Source organism: Gavia stellata, chromosome 31 (genome assembly GCF_030936135.1).
Source record: "Gavia stellata isolate bGavSte3 chromosome 31, bGavSte3.hap2, whole genome shotgun sequence".
Classification (NCBI taxonomy): domain Eukaryota; kingdom Metazoa; phylum Chordata; class Aves; order Gaviiformes; family Gaviidae; genus Gavia; species Gavia stellata.
Window position 1 is genome coordinate 3,954,620 of NC_082624.1, and position 25,906 is coordinate 3,980,525.

The following is a 25,906-nucleotide window of genomic DNA, read 5'->3' on the forward strand; positions in this document are numbered from 1 at the left end:
AGTTTCTGGGTGTAGATCAACAGGTTGTGAAGGTGCAGCAGGGGTGGGGGTAAGGCCCCGGCCGCACGCTTGGGCACTTGCGACCGGGGAGCAGCAAATTCGAAATGCCGGGGGGTGAATGGCGGCAGGTAAATGGCTGCGGTGGGAGGGCTGACCTTTCATCCCCAGGGATGGAGACGGGCAGAGCAGCTCCCACCGCTCCTGAAATGCTTTTCTTTTTCCCCGAATGGGGAGGAGAGGTCGTCTTCCCTCCCAGCCCTTGCAATCTCCGCGGCCGAGGCGCGAGCCCGGCTCCCAAGGGGCTCCGGGATTAATTTCTTTCGGTGACCCTGGGGGCCGCTGCAGCCTGACCCCGATGCCGGAGGGGAGGCGAGGTCAGAGCGAAGGAGCAGAGGGGACCGGCAGCAAATGATAAGAAGCTTGGGGCACTTAAGAGTTTGAACAATACGGAAATGGCATTTCCAGTTAACTTAATCATCGCGCCGGCTCCGGCTGAATATAAGCGCTGAGATTCAATTACCGTCCCTGCGAGCGCGGTCCCCCGGGAGCAGCGTGTCACCGTCCCCCCGCAGCCGCCGGTTGCCAGCGCTGCCTTTCCACACCGCTGCCCCCCCGGGACCCCCGTCCTCCGGCACGGCCTCGGGGGCGGCTGTGGGTCCCTGCGGGCATGCCTGCGGCCGGCGAGCGGGGTCGTGGCTGGCAGCGAGGGGTCGAGGCGTATTCAGGAATGATAAATAAGGAGGCTGCAGAGCGCCGGGCGCTTGTAGGAACATGAACTTACTCTGCCGTTATTCCTGTATCCTGGTGTCCCTGCTCAGCATCATCCTGTGTCTCCCGCATCGCGTAGGGATGAGCATCACCTAAAATGAAGCGAGAGCAGGGCCTGGGGCAGAGCCAGGCAGCTCCCCACACCTGGGGCCATGCCAGTCCTATCCGTGTCTGGACACGTTTTAAGGCTGATCCTGGCGGAGAAGGGGATGGGAGAGGAGCTCAGGAGGCACCACTCGTCCCCACATGCCACGGGGCGTGATGAGCCCCAATGCGTCCTTGCAAAGACCATGGGGACATCCGCTGTGACAATGGCCACGTGGCTAAAGAGGGGTAATTATTTTCCTGCCACTCACCCTTTTCTCCGTGGCCGGTTTGGCAGTGGGACGCACGTGCCGGGCGTTTGGGATCAGCCACAGCCCCGAGCCCAGGCAGGGAGCTGTGATTGTAATTGTGGGATAATCAACTTTTGCTGAAGCTGCCCATGAAACTGTTCTGTATTTTTATAGAGAAAAATCTAATCCAGATAATAAGAAAACACTCGTTATTTAATTTTCCCCAGTATTTTGTGTGCTTATGGGATTTTAATAATATTAATTATTATTTAATTTGCGCTTTGGCAATTCATTTGTGCTGAGCTATTATTTTATCAGAAGGGCAGCAACACTCAGTCCACTTTTGCATTCCCGCCCGTCCTGCCGGCCTCAAGCCCTTCCTCCCGAGTACCCATCCATCTCCCCATCCCGCCCCATGCAAAGCAGCCCGACATCTCCTCATTATCCTCCTCCTTCTTCATTTTATTTTCTTTTTAATCTCTGGCTACCAGACCCTAAAGATCAATCTGGTGCACGTGTCGCCGGGTGCTCTTTGCCTGCACAGGTGGGAACAGCCGAGCAAAGGGCTTCCAGGATCGTCAGCTCGGAGTCACAAAACGGAGGAGCTGGTCCTTCCCGGCTGTCCCTGGTGCAGGAGCATCCCTGCGCCCCATCCCCGTGGGAGCATCCCTCCATCCCCATGGGAGCAGCCCTCCATCCCCATGCAAGTATCCCTCCATCCCCACGGGAGCATCCCTCCATCCCCATGCGAGTATCCCTCCATCCCCCATGGGAGCATCCCTCCATCCCCATGCGAGTATCCCTCCATCCCCATGGGAGCATCCCTCCATCCCCATGCGAGTATCCCTCCATCCCCATGGGAGCATCCCTCCATCCCCATGTGAGTATCCCTCCATCCCCATGGGAGCATCCCTCCATCCCCATGCGAGTATCCCTCCATCCCCACGGGAGCATCCCTCCATCCCCATGGGAGCATCCCTCCATCCCCCTCCATCCCCGCCAGCCACAGCCCCACTTCCCCAGATAATGAGAGCGAGTTTAAAAAACTTCAAGCCTCCTCCTGCACGCTGGTGACTGACACAAATGGAGTTCATATTTAATCATCTGTTAACTCGTTGTCTATTATAGCTCTTTAATAGCACCATAGATATTCTTAATGAAGCATGATTTAAGGTATTTACAGCGCTAGGACCGACAGACATCACTCACAGTGTGCAGGTAATGAGGCGTAAAACAGCTCTGGAAACCGTAAAAATGGGAGAGAGAGAGCGAGGAGGGAGAGAAAGCAGGCGAGGAGTTAGGAGCTGAATTGTTCCAGGGTTTGTTTTAAAATGTTTAGGCATTTAAAGTCATTTCAGCTTTCCCGGGGTGTCTGGTAGCACAGAGTTCAGCAATTCCCAGTGCTGGTAACCCCTGCCTTGCTGGGGAGGGCTCCGGCCCCCCGACGCTCCCAGGCCAGAGCTGATGTTGCAGCGGCTCCTTCCCTTGCACGGGTGGGAGCAAGGGGGGGAAAAAGCCCTTTGAGGGTCCCCAAGGGCCGTGCAGGCGCATCGGGTGATGCCCTGGATTTTTTTGGTGCTTTTGTCCTCACTGCTGCTGTTTGCTTCACCCACCCAGTGGCACGGCCACCGTGACCCCTCTGCTTACGGTGGGGAAATGATGACCCTTTCCTTTGCTCGTTTGCAAATGTCACCCTGCGCAATCCTTTTTTTTTTTCTTTTTTTCCCACCCAGAAAAAAAAACAAACCGAAAAAAACCCACCCGAACCCAAGCCAAGATTCGGAAAATAATATGTGACGGAGGTGCCATTTTGCATCAAAATATTTTGTAGAAAATGTCAAATGTCACCAATCCATGTGTCCCCTCGTGTGATAGTAATTGGGCTGGACGGCTGCGCTCTGCCACCGCGGCCGCTCGCCGCCTCCTCCTCCTCCTCCTCCTCCTCCTCGCAGACCGCTCCGCTCGGGAAATGTGTCGCTTCCCCCGAGTTGGTCCCCGGCTCCCCTGCCTGCAGAGCGGGCAGCGCTGCCGGCCTCCGCATCCCAGCCCAGGGACGAGCGCCGGGCGCTCCTCAGCTCGTCCCCGAAGCCGTGCCACCCAAATGGCCATCAATAGCTCCTGGGAAAGGGGGGGACGGAGCAACAGCTCGGCAGCCGGGTTGGGGGGCTGTTGGGGTGTTAATGCCCTTTTTGCTGGTGTTCTCTGGGTTTCTCTTCTGGCTGGAAGACGGGCAGCGGTGGGGCTGAAACGCGCAGCCCCGTTCCCCCAGTGTTGGGTGTCTGGCAGTCAGCTTGCAGGCGGTGATGATGATTTAGATGGACCTCAATTTTGGGGAAACCCAGAGCGTGACCTGCAATGGGGTGTCTGAGCGAGGAAGCCCAGCCCGTTGCTCGCCTCCCTCCCCGAAAGCGACCCGGAGGCGCAGCCTCCTCCACAGCCACCTCTTGCAAACCTCTACTTCCAGCGTCAGGGACCCCTTGGAAGATTTATCCCCCTTTCTGCTTGGTTACGTTAGGCGCCCAACACACCCATTGCAGTTTCCTTGCGAGGAGTTGGTTTATTCTGCTACAGGGGAAAACAAACTGTTCTCCTTTCATAGCAAATAAGCCGCTCCTTGAAGCATCCCAAGACCTTAATCTGGGAACAGACCTTTAATGCGTTTGCTTTAACGATCCGGGATTAATCAATTCTTATTAGAACATTAGGTTGCATAAATATTTGGCCGGCTTCGCTGCGGCGAGCCCCGGGGGAGAGCGAAGGGATGGGGAGAGTTGCAGAGTGTTCCAAGTCAATGAAGTTGCCTTCGGCAGCACGGGGCCGGGGGGAGCGGAGACCTGCGGCTGGGGGAGGTGGGTCGGGCATTCAGGCGGTGCCGCTTGTCCCCTTGGGCACGTCCTGCGGAGCAGGGTTAATATTGCTGACCTATTTTTTGCAAGGGGAGAGGAGCGGGGAAGCGGTGAGGTGCTGGTTTAAAATAAGAAGGTAAAATCCTGCCGCGCTCTGCAGCTCTTTCCCAAAGCCACAATAACGGACTCGGCTGCAAACAATTTTTCGCCTGCCTCACCCGCCCCGTGCTGTTAGCCACCGAAGAAGGAGCTAGAATTTCTCTTTGGCGAAGCATCAGCAGCAGAATTGCTAACTATGTGCCCGTTATAGAAACTTTTTAGTACTGGGGACAAGCCAAGAAAGAAGCCCAGATTGACTCTCAGCTCTCAGCTGGTGCTCGCAGCGCTTCCACCTCACAGGAGGAGCAGCTTTGACTCTTGCACCAGCGGGACGCAGGCTGGAGCCCTCGAGCCGTCACCCGGGAGAGCCGGGATGATGTTTCCTAGGACGCTGGGCACCCTGCCCACCTCCCTGCCCGTCCAGGAACTCCCGCTCTGGCAGGTTGTTTTGGGTATATTTAGATTTTCTGGTTTGCAATTGCATAAACCGAGCTCTCCCCCGGCCATCGCGCTGGGGTGCAAGCTCCAGCCCGGGTGCTGCGGGCTCGGGATGCGTTGCCACATGCCATCTCTGCACCGGAGGGACTGGTCAGCCTCGGTCTGCACCATCTCGTGCCATCAGTCATCCTGAAATCCTTTGCAGCGAGATAATATGGGCTATTGCAATGCCGAGCTTTAGTTCTCCGGGAGGCGGAGGGCCTTTTGGCTCAGATACCGTCTTAATCTGTCAGTGCCGTGGTTTGCTTCTGCAGCAGCTCCCTACCTTGGTAAATTCCTTCGCAGCTGTAAAGGACACGGGTGGCAATAGGTCAGCTGGAAATCTCTCCTGTTCCCTTGCGTGGCGAGGGGCTGGGTGCTACCAGCAGCTTTTGCTGTGAGCAGCGTAACAGCCCTTGCCCTGGGCGGGAGGGAATGCGGAGCAGCCCCGAGGGATGGATGAGCTGGGGAGGATCCAGGCGGACTTTTCAAAATCAACGAAACCCGCTTGTACCCTGTGCTGGGAAGCAGGCGCTGGGTTGGGGGCCTGGCTGGGGCTTTGCCCATCACTGCTCCTTAGTTTTGGGATTGATTTCTATGGCGAATGGGGCCAGCAAAGCTGGGCGCCGTCCGCTTTCCCTTCGCAATCAGGAGAAAGCGTGTTTGATGCCATTTTTCTCCGTGCCCTGCAGCAGGCACGCTGGTGGGACGGGGCTTTGCTCTGGCTCCATCCAAGCGCGGGCATCCCCGGCAGGGCAGAGCCCCGCGGCCGCCCCGGCGCTGCCGAAAATGCCGGGGCGCTGCATGTGTGCCGCTTCCATGTGCGCTGGTTTCCAAGGAAACCGCTCGCTCTACATGTGTGTCGCTTAACACCCTATTTGCTTTCATTTGGATAAGTCTTTAATTCCTGTGCAGCCCCGGCTCCGCGGGATCTATTGAGCTGTGTGTGTATCCTCAGCGCACAAATCCCTCTCCTGCCTGCTTGCCTGCCTCTTGAAAAGTCCCTGCCTGCTCCGAGCAAGTTTCCTAAACCTGTGGCTAATCGGAGTAGCTGATGCTTTCTACAGTAATAACTGGATATATCGCTGCTGCTTCCCTCTAGAAACAATTAGCAGGGAAAAAACGACACGCAGCGCTGCTGTCATCTGCCACCAGCTCTGCTGCTCTGGCTCCGTTCCGGGTGTCGAGGCAGGGCAGGACCCTGCGCCCAGGGACGTGGGGTGCAAAACCGGGGGGTAAAGCAACGGCTTCGGCTGCCACACCGACCCCTCGGGGAAGGCAGCAGCTCGTTGCAATGGTTAAATGCTAATTGCAAAGGGCCCCGGCCAGAGGAATGGCTGGGGAGCGGGGAGGGGAGACCCTTGGAAGGGTGTCCCTTGCATGAGCCCGGAGGTGTCCCCATTGGCGTGACACTGGTGGGACACACCGTGTCCCTGATGCGTCCCATGCGCCAGCAGCTCCCCCCTGCCCCGGGCTGAGCAGAAAGGGGTGACTGAGTGTTGGGGGTGCTTTGTCACCTCAAATTTTCAGCTGCGGTGACCCGAAAGGGCTTTTTCTTCCCTCTCCCCCTTCCTTCCCTCCGCAAAATAAGATGCTGCCCGTTCTTCTGCACTGGAGGACTGAGGAATTTTCTGCTCTAAACCCACTTTCCTCCTCTCCAAAAATCCCCGGGGCTGGTTCTTGTGAAGCTGAGCGGCTCCCGTGTCACTCCGGGCTGGCTCCTGTCTGGAGCCCTGACAGCAGCTAATGCTGTTAGCCTGTGTCGAGGGGGGATTTCAGCATTAACCCCCCCTAAAATCACCAGCACTCGGGCTGCTCTGTTGCTTGCACGCAGAGCCAGCGAAAACCCACCTACCCCACGTCTGGGGTACGCAGCACCGCTCCTGGGCACCAGCCAGAGGGTTTGCCCGGCTTTCGGGGTGATTTTGGGGGGCTGCTGCACCCCCCGGAGCAGCGCCCGGCTGCTGGCACGGGATGCGACAGCACCTAAGCGCCGGGAGATTAACTCGGGTCGTGGAGGGCTTTGCTATCTTTAGGTGGAAGGTGAGGGATTGTGCCTCTTAGGGTGGCCCGCAGGTAATGAGGGAGAAAAATCCCGGTCCCAGCCCGGCGCGGGGCCGCTGACCCCGGCTGCTGTCCCCGCGGGGGTCCGGCCTCGCCGGCCCTCGGCCGCGTGCGCCGCCACCTTTCTAGGCCACAATCTGTACCGAATTGCGAGCCTGCTGTTAACTTCACTTGCACTCTATTCTCGTGTTTGCTGTTATTTTTTAACACTTTTTTTTTCCTTCTTTTTTTTTTTTTTTTTTTTTTTTGCATAAAAGCACTATCCTCTCCCCAGAGCCTGCCTGTAGCGAAGGCATGGTCTGTACAACTGCAATTATTTCGAAGAACAGATGGAGTGAGGAGCAGAAAGTCTGTTAATAGTAATAGAAATGCTACATGTTAACCTGGACAGCACACGATGACAGTCCCATGACTACACGTTCTGTTCCTACCAGCTGGGCTCCTGAGCAGAGACGAGAGATTCAGAAATGCCGTGCTCGGCTCCGCACCCTCCCCAAAGTTAGAGCTCAAATTCCTTCACACTTCCAGCGTAGGGTTTTTGGGTTGTCGGGCTTCTTTCCCCCCCTCTTCCTTCCCATTAAACGCCGATTTCGGTTCCGGCAAGGAATATTGCTGATTTTTTTTCTGGGATGCTCGCAGCGATGCTGCCGGCTGCAGCTGCAAGCGCCGCGGGGAGGGAGGTGGCAGCTCTGCTCTGAGGTCCCAAGCTTTGGCCTCGCACGGTCACACCATCACAGCTCCTTTTCCAGGCACTCATCTGCACGCTTGGCATAAACCCCCCGCGACGCAAATGCCTTGAGCCAGGCTGGGATTAATGCACCAGGGCAGCAGCAGCACCGCGCCGGCCGGGCTCCCAGGCGGAGCGGTTGCATGAGCTTGGGATTTTCTTTGCAACTGTTGCAAGCTCTTTGCTAAATGGGTTGAAATCCATGTTTTCTGCTTAAACCGGTTCTTGCTGTGGAGGTGGTGTTTGCAAGGGGGGCTGAGCGATGCACGGCTCCGGTGGGCTCCAAAGGAAAGGGGCTATGGGGGATGTCTGGGCATGGCAATACCCCGGAGGACTTGCTTGCCCCGACCAGGGGTTGGGAAACAGAGTAAGAAGGTTGTCTCTGCCCCGACAATCTCGCTGTGAAAATCCCTGCCTGGTTTCACAAGCGACCAGGGGATTTAACCGCAGAGCTCCAGCTAATTTCGGTGGGAATTGCATGGCTAAATCCCCCAGCCGTTTATGAAACCTCAGCCCTCGGGCACGCTGGAGCGGTGCCTGGCACCGCTGGCGAGCTGACAGATGCACCTGGAGGTTTTATTAGGATATAGATCCCTTAATCTGGGTGCTTGCAGGATAAGCTGGTGCCTGAGGTCCTGCCAAATCCCCTGAGATCAGCAGGTTTGCTACCCGCAGTCTCCAGAGGTCACTTCAAACCCAGTTCCATCCTCGGGGACCCAAAATATCTGCTTTGTCTCACTGTGCCGGTGGCACCCTTGGGTGCTGGACACCCTTGGTGGGGACCCAGGGTGGGCTGTGGGGGACGCTGGGGGGCTGAGCCAGCATCGTCCATGAGTCCCTGCTCTCTTTGCCTGGTTGCCATCGCCCAGGAGAGGTACCGGCACCGCCGGGTGCGTGGCGAGACAGCGGCTCTGCCTTCTTGCAGCATCCCTGGCGCATCCTTCGCTTGGTTTGGGGTTTCTTAGGTAGAGCTTAGTGCCTTGCAGCCGCTCTCATGGAGGCTGCGGCATCCAGCCTGGCCCTGGCCACCGCCCTAGGGCTGGAGCTGCATTTGAGTCCCCAAAATGTCCCGTCCCCCTCTCCCAGGGACTGCAACCCTCGGCAGCAAGTCCCCTGTGCTGTGGCGCATCGCTCTGCCCTGCGCCGCTGTGGGATGTGGTTAGAGGATGGCTGGCAGGGGAGGAAATTCTCTTCAGTGCCTTTTATTTGGAGGAAGCAGAAAACCCCTATTCTTCCTCTCTTTGAAGAGATTTCCATCATGAGAGGTAAATCGTCCCGAGCGGGTTTGTGGCCCTCGCGTTCCCCCGGTGCACGTTCATCGCTCACCTTCTCTGCGCGTTTTGCATGAACGCAACCGTCAAACTGTGCATGTATGGGAGAGCGTGAAAAAAATTATGTTTTGGGGGCTGATAAAGCTCCTGGAGGGATGCTCCTTGCTCACACGCCGCCGGTGCAAGCCCCCGGTCCCACACACTGTGCCCATAGCGCTCTCCTCTCCTCTTTTGCAGAGCAAGAAGTACGTGCTGGTGCTGGTGGACCCCGACGCTCCCAGCAGAGCCAACCCCAGGAACCGTTTCTGGAGGCACTGGCTGGTCACCGACATCCCAGTGAGTCCCCCGCAGGGGTCCGCGTGTCGGGGTTCGGCAGCTCGGGGCTTCCCCGAGCACCGGGGTGCCTCAGGCGTTCCTGCCCGGGAGGGTTGGATTCCCATGGGATGCGCGTCTCTCTCAGCATGGCAGCATCTCGGTGAAATCCCGAAGGATGAGCGTTTGCGAGAGAAATGTAAATGGTGCTCGGTGTGTAGGTAGGGGAGTGCTTCCTCCGGCTATATAGAGCGAAGCTGGTCCAAAAATATTGCTGGATTTTTTTTTTTTTCCTTCTTCTTCTAAGGAAATGCTGAAAAAAACCCGCTTTGAAAACTCCCCCCCACCAGTTTTCTCTGCAGAGACATCCGCTCGTTTCAAACATCTCTTGTTGCCGGGTTTTTTTGGTTAAAAAAGTGGTTTTGGTGACAATCTAGCCAGTGCCAAATTTTCCCTTTCTTTTTTTTTTTGGTGAGAAAAGTGTTTCCAGCCCGGGGAAGCAAATGGGGGGAAAATGGGTTTGGGCTGAATTCCCACTGCTTCCCATTTCCGTGGCCACGGGACAGACAGACGAGCCCTTACCCCTGCGGCCGGGCATCGCTCCGGACCTGTCCCAGCATATCGCTGGTTTGCTTCCCGAAAGGTTTTGGGAAATCAGTTTGTTCCTCTCCTGCCTGCTTTTCTCTTTTAAAAGATGCGGTGTTTCAGCCCTGAATCAATCTAACTAATAATCTTAGTACTAAAGTCTAATTAAGATATCAATTAATTTGCAGCATCCATTTAACAAGAAATATCTCGTCATTCTCCTCTATTATGCTCTGAAATTACTGCTCAGGGCTTTTTGTACGGATACCTTAATTAGACTTTTTATTGTTAATGGGAATATTGAGCAAATTAAAATTGGATATTAATACTTTCCATGAACTTCATAATTGGCTGAAAAATATAAAGCATTCAGAATAATTGCAGAGATTTGTGTACAGGGCTTTTTTTTTTTTAATCCTTCACAGAAACCCTTCTGCATTTCTAACAACAGGGTCCTGAAAGTCTCTCATTAATTTTAATATTTACTAAACGCAAAGAAGCCCAAGCTCTTGTTTTCCCTTCTGTACACAGATCCTTCTGAGGCATTCGCTATCGCTAATTATTGTGTTTTTCTTTTCTTTTCTTTTTTTTTTAAGTATAAGATCATTTAAGCAAAGAAGGGAAATGCGGGATTAAAACCAGTTCTCCAGCGCAAATGGGAGGTGGGTTTTTTCCCTGGCATTTGGGCGATGGACTTTGCGGTATAAAAGGTCAGAGCGCTCCTTGCCAGGCCACGCAGGAGGGGAAAAAGGGGATTTTGGGGAAGGAGAAGGGCTTTCCCATCTCTAGGTGCCGCGTCTCTGCCAGCAACGGGGCTGACCTCAACCCCACCTATTCCTTAAGCATTTGCATCATGAGATAAATACATATATAGATGTATATGAGCATATATAGATGTATATGAGCAGGGAGTTGGACTCGATGATCCTTATGGGTCCCTTCCAACTTGAGATATTCTGTGATTCTATCATATATTATATATAAAATACATATATTGATACAATATATGTTATATATACATATATATAACGATACGAGGTATATATCACATATATACATCTCATGTATCTATCTGTCTCGTGTATACACACACACATCTATACGTCTGTATCTCCATTGCACTACAAGACACCACTAAACCCGTAAGACACCAAACCCAGCTCCATCCTCGCAGGGCACCAGGACAAAATCGGCTCGCCCCAGCCCCAAGGTCGCTCCCCGGTGCTCGGGGGGGGTCCCAGCATCCCCCCCCGCCTCCCGGGGCCGCAGCCGGAGCGCTCCCCGAAGCGCCAGCCCCAAATCGCTTCTGCGAAGCTCCGCGGGCTCAGACACATGGCGTCTCGTTGAAATGCAGATCGTTGGGGGGTATATGGAAGTCTTGGCTCCGAGGAGCTTCAGCTGACAGGCTTATTTGCACACTGGCTCTAAAATAACCGTGTAGGCTTTACATGACACCTTCTGTTGCTTTGGTGCGGAGAGGGGGCTTTCAAGTGCCTTTCTCCGGGAGGGATGGGGCAGCCGGCGCGATGGCTGGGGGGCTGCATCGCCCCGGCATCGCCCCGGCATCGCCCCGGCATCGCCCGGGCTTTGCCATCCCCCAGCTTTGGAGGGAAGCGGCTCTGGCAGCGCGAAATGCCGTTACGGGTGCTGCAGCACCTTGGCACGCCACCAAGTTTGGGGTTCGGCTCTGAATTTGCTTCCCCAAGGTGGGTTTGGGGATGGAGCCATCCCATCGCCGGCAGTGCCGCTCGCCGTTCCTTATCAGCCGCTGCTCCGCCGCTCCTCCGATTGTCAAACACGAGAGATGCTTTCACTCCCATTCAAAATAATTTAAATAAAAATGTTGCTACAAAGTGGAATAATATCTTTTGATGAATGTTTTTAAAGCCCTTTAGGTTTTCGTGGTAATTTGCAGTGTAAAATTATTTAGAGATAAGAGCCAAATTAGCTCTTATAGGCGGAGGTCGATATGTCCCGTTATCCATGCGAGCAGTGTTTAAATATAATCAGCCTTTACTCTAATGCAGCATAATTGTTCATTTGAAATAGCTTTTTTTTTTTTTTACTCCATTCAATGAGTCATTAAAATATTCAAAGGATAATGCAGTGAATTGGAAATGAATTTGTCACATTATCCTGTATATACTGTAGAGCATCAGGTAACCAGGCAGAGTCGGAACCAGTTTACAGAGAAATCCAGTAAACAAGGCTTTCCATTTTGTATTCAGCGGGGGAAAGAAAAAGAAGGGAGAAAATACTGCCCTTCAAATGGAAAGCTTTCCGTCTTTATTCCCCCTCCTTGGGGAGGAGGAAGGGGGAGGGAGAGAGCAGCAAATTTGTACTCCACTAAAGCCTCGCTGCTTTAACTTTATTTTTATCAAAATATGTTTGTAACAGAAAGTCGTTATGGAAACCAGTTCTGCCAGCCGGGAGAAATCCTGCGCCAGGCTGGAGCCGAGCGGGACCCAGCGGGCGCTGCTGCCACCCGGCACAGTCCGGCTTGCTCCGCCGACCCCTTTCCTGGGCAGGGGGGCTTGGGGAAACTGAGGCACAGAGCTGGTCGGAGGCAAGTCTGGGGTCAGATAGGGGAAATATGTCAACACGGAGTTTGAAGGAGAGCTCCTTCTCACCCCATCGCCCATCACGTTAAATGGCTTTTCTCCCCGCGGTGGGTGCGCTTGGGGTGCAGCCCCCCGGGGCTGCGGTCGCTCCCGTGGCTTTGCAGAGCGGGATGGGGAACCATGGGTGTGGAACCAGTGGGTTTGGGTGCCGGGGGACCCCAGCATCCCTGCTCGATCCCAGAGGTCCCGGCACCGCCGGCGGTCCTCGCCCGCGGCACCGGCTTCTGCGGTTGCGTTTGTCAGAGCGTTTCTCCTTGCTGGCTGATAAACAGGCTCTGGGTGGCAAGTGTCACCATAGAAACTGGTGCTATCTTAAGCAAACAAGGGCTTTATTAACCTTAAAAGTTACGGGATTTTTGCACAGTTAGAGGCTGGGAGGGGAGCTGCGGGGGGCCGGGTGCTCGCCCATGCACATGGCCCTGCACCCTGCCCCAGCGAACGTCCCCGTCCCAAAGGGACACCGATGCGCGCGCGCCGAAGCAAACTTTTCCCCCGGACCATGTTTATACAGGGCATGGTGTGGGGGTCAAGAGTATCCAAAATGCTTGGATTTATGAAAAGTAATAGAGAGCAGCTGTTAATTGCCGGCCGCTGTTACTTCTGCTCCTCAGCTGCTGGGCAAAGCGCCGTACGGACGCGCCAGGGATGCTTTTGCAGAGCGCTTGCGATCCGGGTGCGCTCAGCATCCCAGCGGTGCCAGCTCCGGCCGGTGAGGAGAAAAATCTTGTAGGGGCAGGGAATGCTTTTTAACAGGTTAATTGATGGTAGCAGGGAAAAAAAATCAGCTTTTGGGTATCCTGCGGGCAGGAGGGATCCTCGGTCTGGGAGATGCCAGAGCGCCGGGGCAGGTTTCCCCACCTGCACCAGGCCTGATCCTGTCTCCATCCAGCATCCACAGTCCCCATGTCCCCAAGCCGCTGGTTGGCTCTGCGACGCCGTGGGATCGCTGATCCCCGCTGTGCCGGTGGGATCCGCCGCCTCGCCCAGGGGCGGACGGGGCAGATGTAATAGTGAGTGCTGCGGTATTGTTCCTTCTCGCTGGGGCTCTCTTGACTCCCCTTCTTGGTTATTAAACCGAGGGCTTGAAAGGGAAAGAACAGAGAGAAATGTTGTAATTGATGACTTGGCTCCTTGGAATAGTCAGTTCCCCGGTGTGAATTTCTGTCGCTGCTCGTTAATGAAGCCTTTATTAATAAAAGAAAAAAAAAAAACTAAGGAAAAACAAAATAAGCATAAGATGTTGCTGCTTGGGTGTAGTTTTCTTTGCGCTTCAAGCTTCTTTGGTCCTCCCTAGGCACGTGGCAAAGCCAAGTCCCTCTGAAACGCCGGTGCCCAGCGGCAGGAGCCTCGGCACTGCCGCGTTTGCCGGGCCCCGGCGCCAGCCCCTGGGGCACGTGTTTCCCTGACGAGGTTTGTGTTGAGCAGGTTTCCCGTGAGCGGTATCCCGAGTTGAGTGTCAACCGCTATTATTCATGCTCTGCAAACAGATGGACTTAATTGCTGTTACTGTCAGGCGCTCTGCAAATATCATATGAAAAGGGCTTTTTGGCTAATTGTTTTAAAATAAAAGTCCAGAAACGTTGTATAGAAATTATAGATCAAATGTATTTTAAAGAGCAAACTGTTTATATTCCCTTTAAACATAGTCTTTAGTCAACAGCACTAGGATCGGTGAGCGACGGTAGATACAATGCCGCCCTAGGGCCTGCGATGCCGGAACAATACGAGAGCAGTCACTGACTGCTGCGGGAAAACCGCCACCAAAGCAGGATTGGCCCGGGCTGCGGGAGGATGGAGCTGCTCAGCTGGGGAATTGCTTGGGCAGCATCGGGGCAAAGTGCTGCCTTCCCCGGGCTGCAGCCGGGGGAGAGAGAGAAGGGAGCTCGGGGAGGGCCAGAGCGCCCGGGGCGAGCGGGAGGTGGGGAAAGGTCTCTTTGCACAAGCGCGTCTGGTTGCACGAGCGCGTGTGTTTGCACAAGTGTGTATCTTCGCACAAGGACATGTTTGCACGGTTGTATATCTTTGCACGAGCATGTGCGTTTGCACAGGCGCGTGTGTTCGCATGAGGCCGTCGCAGGCATGAGCCACGTCCCCAAGTTGGCCACGGCGCTTCACCTCCTTGCAGCCTGTGCTAACCCGTTGCAGCTGCTCACGCTGCAGGGAAACCCCCTCCCTACGTTTCTTCTTCCACCCCTGGTCCAACGGCACGACTCCGGCCAACCTCGGTGCCGGCTCCACCGCCGGCGTTTGGGCCGGGAGCAGCCCAGCCCGTCCTTGCGCTGCTGTGGTCCGTCAGTCCTGGGGTGCTCCGTCCCTTCCCGTGCTCTGCCCAGGGGAAATTCGGTCTGCAAACCCCCAGTGTGCAAGCGAGTTAAACCCACCGCCACGTCCCCGCAAACCCCGGCTTCCTTGCCCTGCGCGAGCTGCTGCTGAGCTCTCGTGGAGCTGCTGCTGGGGCTTATGCTCGCCTGCCTTGTAATTAATGCTCCCAGGTAATTACACTCCCAAACCCCCTGAAAAGCTGCCACTAAGCAATTCCCCCTGGGACACAGCAAGCGCTGCAAGCACATGGGGGGACGTGCAACGGCTCTGCTGTGTCTTGGGGAACGGCCACCCCATAACCCGGCTGGCGCAGCGGGGACGGGGCTCCATCACTGGGACCGAGCGCACCTTTCCTTGCTGCAGCCCATTTTGGGATCGGGAGGAAAGGGGGAAAGCGCCGAGTACCCCACCACGTCCAGCTCCCAGCCCGTCCCTGCCCTCCCCACTGCGGCTCAGCCCCCGGCGATGCAGCACCTTCCTCTTCTGCATGTACGATGCCGAGCAAAGCACTCAGGGCTGCGCTCGGGATGACAGGCTCTGCACAGACGTGTGTTATATGATTATTATCATTATATTGCCAAGGATCCATGATGAGAGAGATGATTACAACGGCTACAAAGAGGCCCTTGTAAGGAGGGGCTGCCAGCAGCGAGCTGCTCAGTTTTTTCCGCTCAGCCCTGCGCAGCCCAGCCCTGTCCCGTGGATGCTCTTGGTTTTCCTCAGGCCCTGCCGTTGCGTAGGGGTGAATTTAGGGTGAAACCGCGGTGCTAAAGCATTCCGCATCCAGAAACATGGCTGATTTGGGGGTTATTTGGGATGGTTTTCTATGCGAGACGCGTAGTTTGTTGCACTTGCAGGGAGCTGCCCCGTGAACCAGTCCCTCTGCCGTCATCTCCACAGCAGGTATCGTCGTTATGCAGATGGGAATTAAGGTTTTTTCCTCAATGCTTCTATTTCATTTAACATGCAAAGGCTAATAATTTGTCACAATTCAATAAAGCGGAGGTTACAAACACTCTCGCTGCTGTTTATTTAAACGATGGTTTGTTAATTAGCTCCTCTTAACGAGGAGAGAATAAATCAGATAAAACGTACCAAAACGCTATGGAGATATTTTCCAGATTGATTTTATTTTCCAGCTGAGATGCTCTCAGCAGCCGGGCGCTCACTGGCTCCCGGCTCCATCCCAGCCTGCTTCCCGAGCCGCGGTGCAGGTATCGGTGTGCGACAGCGCGTCGTGGCCAAAAAGGACTTTTCTGGCTCTTTGCTGCTGCTGCTGGGCTCTGTCCCTCCGGCCTGGCCGCGGCGGTGGCTGGCCCTGCGGCACGCCGGGTTTCCCTCCGGTTCCGCTCACCGCTTGTTTAGTCTAAGGCAGTTGCGGGGGGAATCAGAAATTAGGTCAAGAATAAAGTTGTGCCGATGCAATTGGGAGTTCGGGGCAGGTTTGCCCATCGCCGTCAGCCAGAGCTGGGCTCCGATTTCATCGCCGGCCCCGTGGAGAGCGCTTAGCTCCCATCGGCGTTGTGTCCCCGCCACCCCGGGGATATTTCATATATAGTTTATGAAAAGTGTCCAGAGACGGAATTTCTGGCAAACTCTTGTCCGCGTCCCCCGCGAGCATCCGGGGACCCCCGTGGTGACGGGCCGGAGGAGAGCGGCGGGACCGTGCGCTCGCTGGGTCTACCTTGCGGAAGAGATGCTAATCAATGATTAATCGGGCATGTGTGGCTGTGTGGGAGCGATTTGTGTTGGAGGAGGGAACTCCTACAGCACCCCGGTCATGAATCATTTGAAAGGCAAATTTGTACAGTTACCAAGGGAACGGAAGAAAGGAAGGGACTTCCCTTGCCGAAATGACTCGCGCTCTGATGCGGCTGAGAAAATCGCTCCAAATAAAAAAAAAAAGGAAAAAAAAAAAAAAAAGAGTCGAAGCTGTGACTAAGCAGCAGAAGTTATGTAAAGCGCTTGCTGGGAAGTGCAGGGGAGGGACAGCACATCCTGCTGCTGCCCACGGCGGTGGCGGGGGGCGGCCGCCGGCCCCCTTCTTGCCTCCCCGGGGAGCGGGGGCGAAGCCGCGCCGGCTGGCCTGCTCCTCGCCTCTTGCCCTTGCTCATGCAGGTGCTTAAAAAGGCTGGGCACCCTGCCTCGGTGCCCTCGCTGGAGTGGGGCATCCTCCGCGGGCTGAGACCGGGCACCCGCATCCCCCACCTCTGCATCACCCTCGGCCACGGTCCCCCAGGTTGGTGCTGCAGCCAGCATTGCACCAGGAAAATGTCCTTGCTCCGGCCAGGGGGACAGTTCTGGGGGGCTCTGGGGGATGCTGTGCCCCGTGGTGGGCTGCGGCATCACCGTCAGCTGGATGGGCGCCTGGAGCCGGGCTGTTCCCACAGGGAATGGGAGGATGCGGGAAACGATGCTGCAAACTTGGCAGTGGGGCTCACAGTGATGCTCTTGGCGATTCGGCACAGCTCTGCCAGGGCCAGGGCTGGGCTCGTGGCCGAGGGTGGGATCCTCTGCTCTGCTCCCTGTGGGAGCTCAGTCAAGGGCCAGATACTCGATTTTCAGCTTGGCATCCAAATTTAATGGTGCTCGCCCAAATTTAGGGATGCTCATCCAAAGGGCACGTGCACGGTGGAGGCACCAACCACTCCTCCGTGGCAAGGGGATGCGCGAGGCACAAACAGGCACCTTAAAAACTCACAAATCTGGTTTCCCTCTGAAAACGCGACCCCGGAGCTGTGCAAGGGGGAGTGGCAAAGACCCCCGGGCCGCGGCAGCGAGAGCCGCAACAGCATCTCGGCGGAGCCCCAGCCGCGCCAGGAAGATGCTTGGGATCTTTCCAGCTTCCGCCTGGGAGCCCCCGAGCCCGGCGGGGAGCTGCAATATCTCCCGAAAAGGGAATGCAGAGGCAGCTGCACGGTGGAGGAAAACCCTCTCCCTGCCCTCCCCTGGTGCCACAGACAACCGGTGTCTGAGCGATTAGTCACCGCGATAGCGCCGAGGCTTCCCTCCTCCACAGCAGAGCCTGTCCCCCCACACAGGCAAGCCAGCTGAATGCTTAATTGGAGTTCCTCACACCTACCGGGGTGTAGCCTTAAACGAAGTGACAGTGCGATCAAAGCGCTGGAGTCAGACCCTGGGAGCTGCGGGTTGCTATGGAGTTTCTGGCTTCTGATTTTAAAAGAAAGGGAAGGAAAAAAATAATAAAAAAATAGAGATATCTGTAGCAATCCCAACGCCAAAGCTGCGGATGCTGCCGGCGGAGCGGTGCGGTCGGGGTGGGGAGGCTGCGGGGCTGGTCCTTGGCGGGGCTGCTCCTCGATGGGGATGCTCGGCCCCAAAAAGGTGCTTTCTGCCCCGTAAAGCTGACAGCAGAGCCGAAGGAGATTTGGTACTGGCTAAAAAACCACCGTAAGGCTCCTGCATCCCATGTGTGGGGAGGGGGTAGGAAAGCTCGGCAGGGCAGGGAGCATCCCGTGGGACCTGCCCGTGGCTTTTGCTCCCAAATTACTTTTGGAGCCGTCTCGGATGCATCAGGAACCAGTGAATGCATCTCCGGGGTGGGAGGGCTGTCCCCGCACCGGCCCTCGCGCCTGGTTTAGCTCACCCGGAGGTGGCAGGGCTGGAGTTTGACCAAAGGATTAATTTTCCTGCCTCAAATTTACAGTGAGGATTTTAAGCCGATAAAAGCCGGTTTCTCGCCCCGGTGAGGCCACGCGCCGCGGTGTGGTTTGCTCAGCCAAAGGACAGGGCAGCATTGGGACCCCCATAGATGGGGACGCCCATGTCCCTGCGCTGAGTAACACCCCATCACCCACCACCTACAGCTTCATCTTCCTCCGAAAGATGCTCAGGCTCAACTTTCAGACGTCTTAAAATGCGGTGAGTGGGTACCAGGACCTGAGCCCCCGACGCTGCCCATCGCCCGGGGGAGCCAGGAGGTTGGCTTTCGCTCAGGAGAGGGAAATTACGGCTTCATTCCCGTCAGGAACAGCTTCTCTTCCCCAAAACAGAGGCACTGTGCAGGAGGGAAACAGGATATCATTTGTGGTTTCGTGAAAAAGTCATCTTTTTTTTTTTTATTCTTGTCGCTTTGGGTTCTATTTAAAATTTGGGTATTCTGAGATGGAAAGTTATTTCAAAAGGACAAAAATGCGTTAAGTTCCAGAAAATGGTGAGATCAGCTCAATGTTGGCTTTTTTTTTTTTTTTTGGAAACACAGTTCTCTCCCAAATCCCCCCGGATCAGTGCTGTGGCTGGCGCAGGATCCGGCCCCATCCCGCTCCATCCTGCCCTCGCTCCGGTGCTGCACGAAGGAGCGTCCCCAGTACCAAAATGCCATTTTTTCACCCCAATCTCTCTACCAGCCGGTGGCACGGATGCACTCCGGGGTGGGGGGGTGGTCTGCAACCCACCGCCGTGCCGGGGCCTCTCCGCTGCCGCGAGCCCGACCCCAAACACCCGTGCGTGGGCAGGGACGATCGTTGAAGCCCCATCGATCCCGTCTGCCAGCGCCCAGCGCTGCCCCAGCAAAAGGGCCCGTCATCGATAAAGCGTCAACTCTCGCGGGGCGCTAGCGGCAGGCTTAAAAAGATCATCTCGACGCGAGGGCTTTTGGTTCCCGCCGATTAATTAGTGCATTGTAAATGACTCGGAAAGGAGGTGGCCGGTAAATGCGAGAGCAATTAAATCTGCAGCGCCCGCACCCCTCCGACCCCTCTCCCGAGGCATCGATCGCGCTTGGCAGCCTCTGGGGAAGCGATGGGGCGGGCTGAGCCGGGATCGCGTCCCCCTGGCATTGGGGAAAAAAGGCTTTTCCCGCGCTGGGATCTGCTTCTGCCTCTCCGGGCTGGCGCAGCCGGCCAGCTCGCCTCTCCCCGGCAAAACGCAATGGTTTTATTCCCCGCTGTTTCTGAACGAGGGCCGCAACAAGGTAGGAGAGTGAGGAAAACCCTCCGTTGGCTTCCCTTGATGAACTGAGCTAATTTCTTTCTTAATGGTTAGCTACTGAGCTGAATGTGAGGCTTTCCTCCTGCACAGCAAACCCTCTCCCACACACAGACAAATAGGCTGAATATTTAATTGGAATTCCTCACACCTACAGGGTAAAGCCTTGTCAGTAGAAATATAGCCCATCGCCAGCTGGCATCCCCGCACGCCACCCACCTTATCTCTTAAAAAGAAATCCCTCCCCGTCCTCCCCCCTTTGCCACACACCCACGGGCCCCCCCGGCCGCGGGAGGATGCTGCCCTCCCGATGCTGCCCCCCGCTCCCCGGAGTGCCCTCTCGGGGACGGGGATGCTGTGGGAGGGTACCCGGGCACAGCCTGCCCGGTCGGCCGTCGTGCCAAGGGAGATGCCCGTCGCCCATCGTCTGCTCACCGCGGAGGCACAACCCTCGCCGGAACAGCCCGGATGGAGCTGCCGGAGGCAGCCGCCCTCCGGGGACCCCCGCCACAGTCCCAGGCTGGTGGCAGGGGACCGATAGCAGCAGAGGGCACTGCCGGTCTGTCCGCCCGCACCTTGCCCTGGCAGTGCCCGGGTGACGAAATGCCGGGCGAAGCGTTGCCCAACGCTCCGGGAGGGCAGGCGGCGTGGCTGGGGCAGTGGCTGGCAGGGGGGTGTGCAAGCCCCCCGTTTGCAAGCCCTGGAGCCTCCCAGGTGGGAAGGCCACCGTGTCCGCTCCCAAAAATGACTCTCCCTCCTTTCCCCATGCTGTCCTGGCCAGTGTGGGATGTAACCCCATGGCGTCGAGTGCTGCCGCAGAGCTGATGGGGATGCGGGAGCTGAAGCCCTGCCTGCAAGGTGCCCCCATCCCGGTGGGCAGCGGTGGGCTGGGGCCCTGGGCTCTGCCTCGTGGCTGCGGGTGCCGATAACCCAGCCCGGAGGAATCCCCCAATTCAGATTTTCCAGGGATGGCTGAAGCGGGCGGCTGATGCGGGACGAGGAGGGAGGCACGCCGTGTCCTCCCCGTGCCCCGGCCAAAGCCCGGGGAGCACCTGGGTTCAAAGGCAGAGTGTGGCACCAGCCCTGCGGCAGCATGGCACAGCTGAAACCCTAACAAACCAGCCAGACCCTCGCCTTTTTTCCTGGAAAGATAAGGGCTGGGGCTGTGTGTTCCCAGCTGGAGCACACCGGATAGCCGAGGGTTTTGGGAGCCCGATGTTGGCTGGCCGTGATAGCAGGGCAGAGATGGGTGCTGGGCTGCTTGTGAGGGGGATGCTCAATCCCGTTTCGGGATGCATCTGCCTGACCATCCCGAGTTGGGACCACCGTGGGGATCACCGTGTCGGTGCGGGGATGGTGGCAGTTGTCGTTAATGCTTCTCCCTGCCCTGCCCCTTCCCACCTCCGCCCAGGGGTCTGCAAGAGCCCTTCATCCCGGGGCGCAGAGCCGGCTCCAGAGCATCCCTGGGCAGGGAGCTGGGGAGCGGGCAGCCGGGCTCGGCCCCCAGCAAAAGGGCTCTTCCCCAGGGATGCGGAGCCTCCAGCACCCACGGAGGAGGAGGAGGAGGAGGGCAGCGGGTCGTGACCCCCAGGAGCTGGGGGAGACGGCAGCACCATGCGCTGCCTTTTGTGCTGCTGGGCTCCGCTGGCGAGGGCAGCGTCTGTATCCCCCCTCGTCCCCCCAGTATCTCCTTCAGTTTCTGAGAGAATTGCTCTTTTCTCATCTCCCATCTCTTCCTTTTTTTGCTCTTTCTCCCTCACTCCTTCTCGTACCTCTCTCATCCCAGGTTTCAAAGACCCCCCCTCCATCCCCTGCAGGGACCTGCCGCCATCTGCGGTTTTCTTTCCCTCCCTTGTATTTTTTTTTAAAGTTTCCCCATGTCTTTGTCTTAACGAGCCAGGTTAAATATTCCATAATCAGTGTAATAATACACCTGGACTCGTTCGCGAGATATCTGCCTTTTGTACTGCGACAGGACATTAATAGTAATTATTCTGCTTTGTAATTGGAGCTTTAAATACTAATTCAAACAGCCAGAGGAAAACCAATTAGTGCTAATTTATCTCTATGTGTTTTGGAGAGCCTGTGTCTGTCATACTGTGAAGAAATAGGTTGGTAATTAGTACAGTTGGGTGGTAGATAGAAGTAATTATCAGATTCTTTCATGTTCTTTAAAGGAAAAAAAAAAATCTAAAGGCTGCCTGACTCTTCCTTTCCGAGGAAGTTTGCACCTCGAAGGAAGGCAGTGCACGGTCCCAGCCAGCTCCGGACTCGCCTGCTCTGCGTGAGGCTCCTGGCCAGACCTTTTGGGCGCCTTGTGCCGGACGAAGCGATGACTGATCCCGGGGATGGGATGCTTTGGGCATGGCCAGAGCACCCGAGGCCTCGCGCGCTGGCTTTAGCTCGGGCAGGGGCGGTGGGGTGTCCTCGGAGGCAGCGAGCGGGACCGGTGCTGCTGGGGACGGCGGGGGAACGCCGGTGACAAAGGCGTCAATCGCCAGAGGAGCCGCACCTTTGAGTGCAGCTGGAGGAACGCTCCCCGCGTCCCGGGCATTGCCCGGGTAATTGAGCCCTGGGCGGCGTGCTTGAACCATACCCTGCTCAGCTGAGCTGTACCATGTGTGTTTGAGCCAGACCCTATGCATTTGAGCCGTACCCTATGTATTTGAGCCATACTCTATGCACTTGAGCCGTACCTTATGCATTTGAGCCATACTCTATCCTATGCATTTGAGCTGTGCCCTATGTATTTGAGCCATACCCTACGCATTTGGATCATACCCTGTGCATTTGAGCTATACTCTACGAATCTGAACTACAGCTATGCATCTGAGCCATACTTTGTGTGTTTGAGCCATACGCTATGCATTTGAGCCGTACCCTATGTATTTGAGCCATACTTTGTGCATTTGAGCTGTAGTCTATGTATTTGAGCCATACCCTATGCATCTGAGCCATACTTTATGTGTTTCAGCCATACCCTGTGAGTTTGAATCAAAATCTATGCATTCAAATTCTACTCTGTGCATATGAATCCTACCCTATGCCTTTGAGCCATACACCCTGCTTATGGAACCTATCCTGTGCATTTTAGGTGCACCCTATGTGTTTGAGCCATACCTTGTGTATTTGAGCCATACCCTATGTATTTGAGCCAGACCCTATACATCTGAGCCAGATCCTATGTGTATGAGCCAGACCTTGTGCATTTTAGCCAGACCCTATACATTCGAGCCGTATCTTGTGTATTTGAGCCATACCCTATGCGTTTAAGCCATATCCTATGTGTTTGAGCCAGACCCTATGCATTTGAGCTGTACCCTATGCATTTGAGCGGTACCCTATGTACTTGAGCCATACCCTATGTACTTGAGCCTGACCCTATGCATTTGAGCCAGACCCCATGCATTTGAGCCATACCTATGCATTTGAGCCAGACCCTATGCATTTAAGCCAGACCCTATACATTTGAGCCAGACCCCATGCATTTGAGCCGTACCTATGCATTTGAGCCAGACCCTATGCATTTAAGCCAGACCCTATACATTTGAGCCAGACCCCATGCATTTGAGCCGTACCCTATGCATTTGAGCCAGACCCCATGCATTTGAGACGTACCCTATGTGTTTGAGCCAGATCCTATGCATTTGAGCCAGACCCTATGCATTTGAGCCAGACCCCATGCATTTGAGCCATACCTATGCATTTGAGCCAGACCCTATGCATTTAAGCCAGACCCTATACATTTGAGCCAGACCCCATGCATTTGAGCCGTACCCTATGTGTTTGAGCCAGACCCCATGCATTTGAGACGTACCCTATGTGTTTGAGCCAGATCCTATGCATTTGAGCCATACCCTATGCATTTGAGCCAGACCCCATGCATTTGAGACGTACCCTATGTGTTTGAGCCAGATCCTATGCATTTGAGCCGTGCGCTATGTATTTGAGCCGTGCGCTATGTGTTTGAGCCATACCCTATGCATTTGAGCCGTACCCTATGCACTTGAGCCAGACCCTATGCATTTGAGCCATACCTTGCGCATTTGAGCCAGACCCTATGTTTCTGGGGGGCCATCGGCAGAGGCCAAACAGCCGCTGTCCCCATCCCCATCATCCCTGTCCCCATCGGCTCCTCCTGGGCCCAGCCCTTCGTGCTGGGGGGAAGCAGCATGTTCCTCGAGGACGCTGGGCCCTGCCACATGCTGCTCCTTTTTTTTTTTTTTTTCCTCTTATTGGATAAGAGGATCTCGAGGTTTTCTGTGCAGGGTGGATTTGGTTTGTGGTTACTTTGATCTCCACCCCCCCCATGTCGTGCTATTAAAAAAATAAAGCATGGAGGAGTTGCTCACCCCATCGGGATGTCAGGCTGAGCCAGACCAGGAGTGCAGCAGGGTCTGCAGGAATTCATTAATGGCCCATTCTGTATTTCCTTTTCTCTTTAAAAACCCAGTGGAGTTACCTTGGTAATAATAAAGTGCACGGTTCCAGGAGGGAGGGAACAGATTCTTATTTTGATTAAGCGGATTTCTCCTCCTCCCCTCCTTGCCCCTTTTATTCCTGCCAATTTAAAATTTTCGTTTAGGAAAAAAAAAATATTATAAGCAAATGCTAATGATTGGAAAAAAGTACATTTTTTCAAGGGAGGGGAGAAAATGCCATTGGAAGTCGTCTATGTGAAGAGATGCCGGGGGGCACAATATATCAAAGAAAATATAATACACCCAGGTTAAAACTAATGATTGCCATATAATTAGATGTGAACCATTGTGCTATAAATGTGTATTCTTCAGCGTGCTGTGATTTTACTGTAAAAGAGAGAGAGAGTGAGCGCGAGAGAGAGCGCGCAAGAGAAAGAAAGACAGAAAAACACAGAACCCAGCAACATACTATAAAAAGCACTCTGTTGACTTTTCTGCTGTTTAGTATTCCTTGCCCGTACTCCCCCGGGAGTATGTAATTAGTGCTTTATGAAGAGTGCATTTAAAGCAGTTTAATATTCACCTCATTCAGTCTGAAACAATGTGATCACTGCTTAGACAAATCACTGCTCCTTACTGACATCCTCTGTCAGTACATTACCTCTGAAAAGACCTTTCAAGAGGCTTGGATGTTAATTAGTTGTCTATCATGTATAAACAGAGCAGTGAGCAGAAGGGCTGCACCAGGCCAAAGACACGGGGGGAAATACTGGAAATACTTTTTTCTTTTTTTTTTTTCTTTTTTCCTCCCCCTTTAATGAAAATTCCTGGATTTCTCATCCCCCGCTCCCCAGTTCGCTGGCGCTTCGCAGAGTTTTGCGTGGCCCGGAGTGGAGCCTGGGTTTCCCTGCCGCTCGGTGCCCTCCCAGGGATGCTGAGCCAGCCTGGCCCCGCGGCTCTCCTTCGCCCCGGCTCTGCCGGCGAGGTGCTGCCGGACCCCAGCCGGCCCGTGGAGCATCCTCCGCTCTGGCCGGGCACCTGCTGAGCTGTCCTCAGTGGGAGCATCCCAGCCAACACTCCAACCCGCATCCCAGCCCTGCATCCCAGTGCTCCATCCCAACCCTGCATCCCAGCCCTGCATCCCAGTGCTCCATCCCAGCCCTGCATCCCAGTGCTCCATCCCAACCCTGCATCCCGGTGCTCCATCCCAACCCTGCATCCCAGCCCTGCATCCCAATGCTCCATCCCAACCCTGCCTCCCAGCCCTGCATCCCAGACCTGCATCCCACTGCTCCATCCCGACTCTGCATCCCAGTCCTGCATCCCACCCCTGCATCCCAGTGCTCCATCCCAGCCCTGCATCCCAATGCTCCATCCCAACCCTGCATCCCAACCCTGCACCCCAGTGCTCCACCCCAACCCTTCATCCCAGTGCTCCATCCCAACCCTGTATCCCAGTGCTACATCCCAATCCTGCATCCCCAACCCTGCATCCCTGTGCTATATCCCAGCCCCACATCCCAACCCTGCATCCCAGTGCTACATCCCGGCCCTGTATTCTGGTCCTATATCCCATCCCACATCCCGCAGGTGCCCTCCCAAGCAGACAGGGATACACAGCAGAATTCCCCTCAGCTGCCGAGCCCTGCGTTGCCACTCCCTTTGGAAGCGCGAAGCTGCCGTGCTTGGTTGAACATGGAAGCGCCCCAGCCTAACGAGCTGGCCGAGCCGCTCGGCCGGACGGGGCAGGGGCCCCCCATCTCTCACGGCAGCACCTCGCCATGGTTAGGGATATTCCCACCGGCACACGGCGATGGCAATGCCACGGGGCCGGGGCCGGGACCAGGCACCTGCCAGCGCGGAAGGTGCTTTAATCCCAGCGCTGACACCAGTTTAGTGACTGAACACGCTGAACTAGCGCTTCTGCACCTATAAAATGTGGTTACTGACACCCACCCACTTTCCTAACATGCTTGGAAATGAATGGATGGAAAATACTATAGGAAAAGGAAGTATTGCTATTTAAAAGGGAGTTTAGCTTAGCACAGGGGCTTTACCCAGTGCAAAGCCCCGTTGGTTTGCTGCGGTGCTCGCTTTATTGATGGTGATAA

At 55.5% G+C, this 25,906-nt stretch overlaps 1 protein-coding gene across 1 annotated transcript in view; it reads left to right on the forward strand.

Annotated features, from left to right (window-relative positions):
- Window positions 1-25,906, forward strand: part of PEBP4 (phosphatidylethanolamine binding protein 4) — a 72,586-nt gene that overhangs the window by 22,994 nt on the left and 23,686 nt on the right. The window contains exon 3 of the mRNA XM_059831566.1: window positions 8,825-8,923. Within this exon, the coding sequence (XP_059687549.1) occupies window positions 8,825-8,923 (99 nt within the window). The remainder of the gene's footprint in view (window positions 1-8,824; window positions 8,924-25,906) is intronic.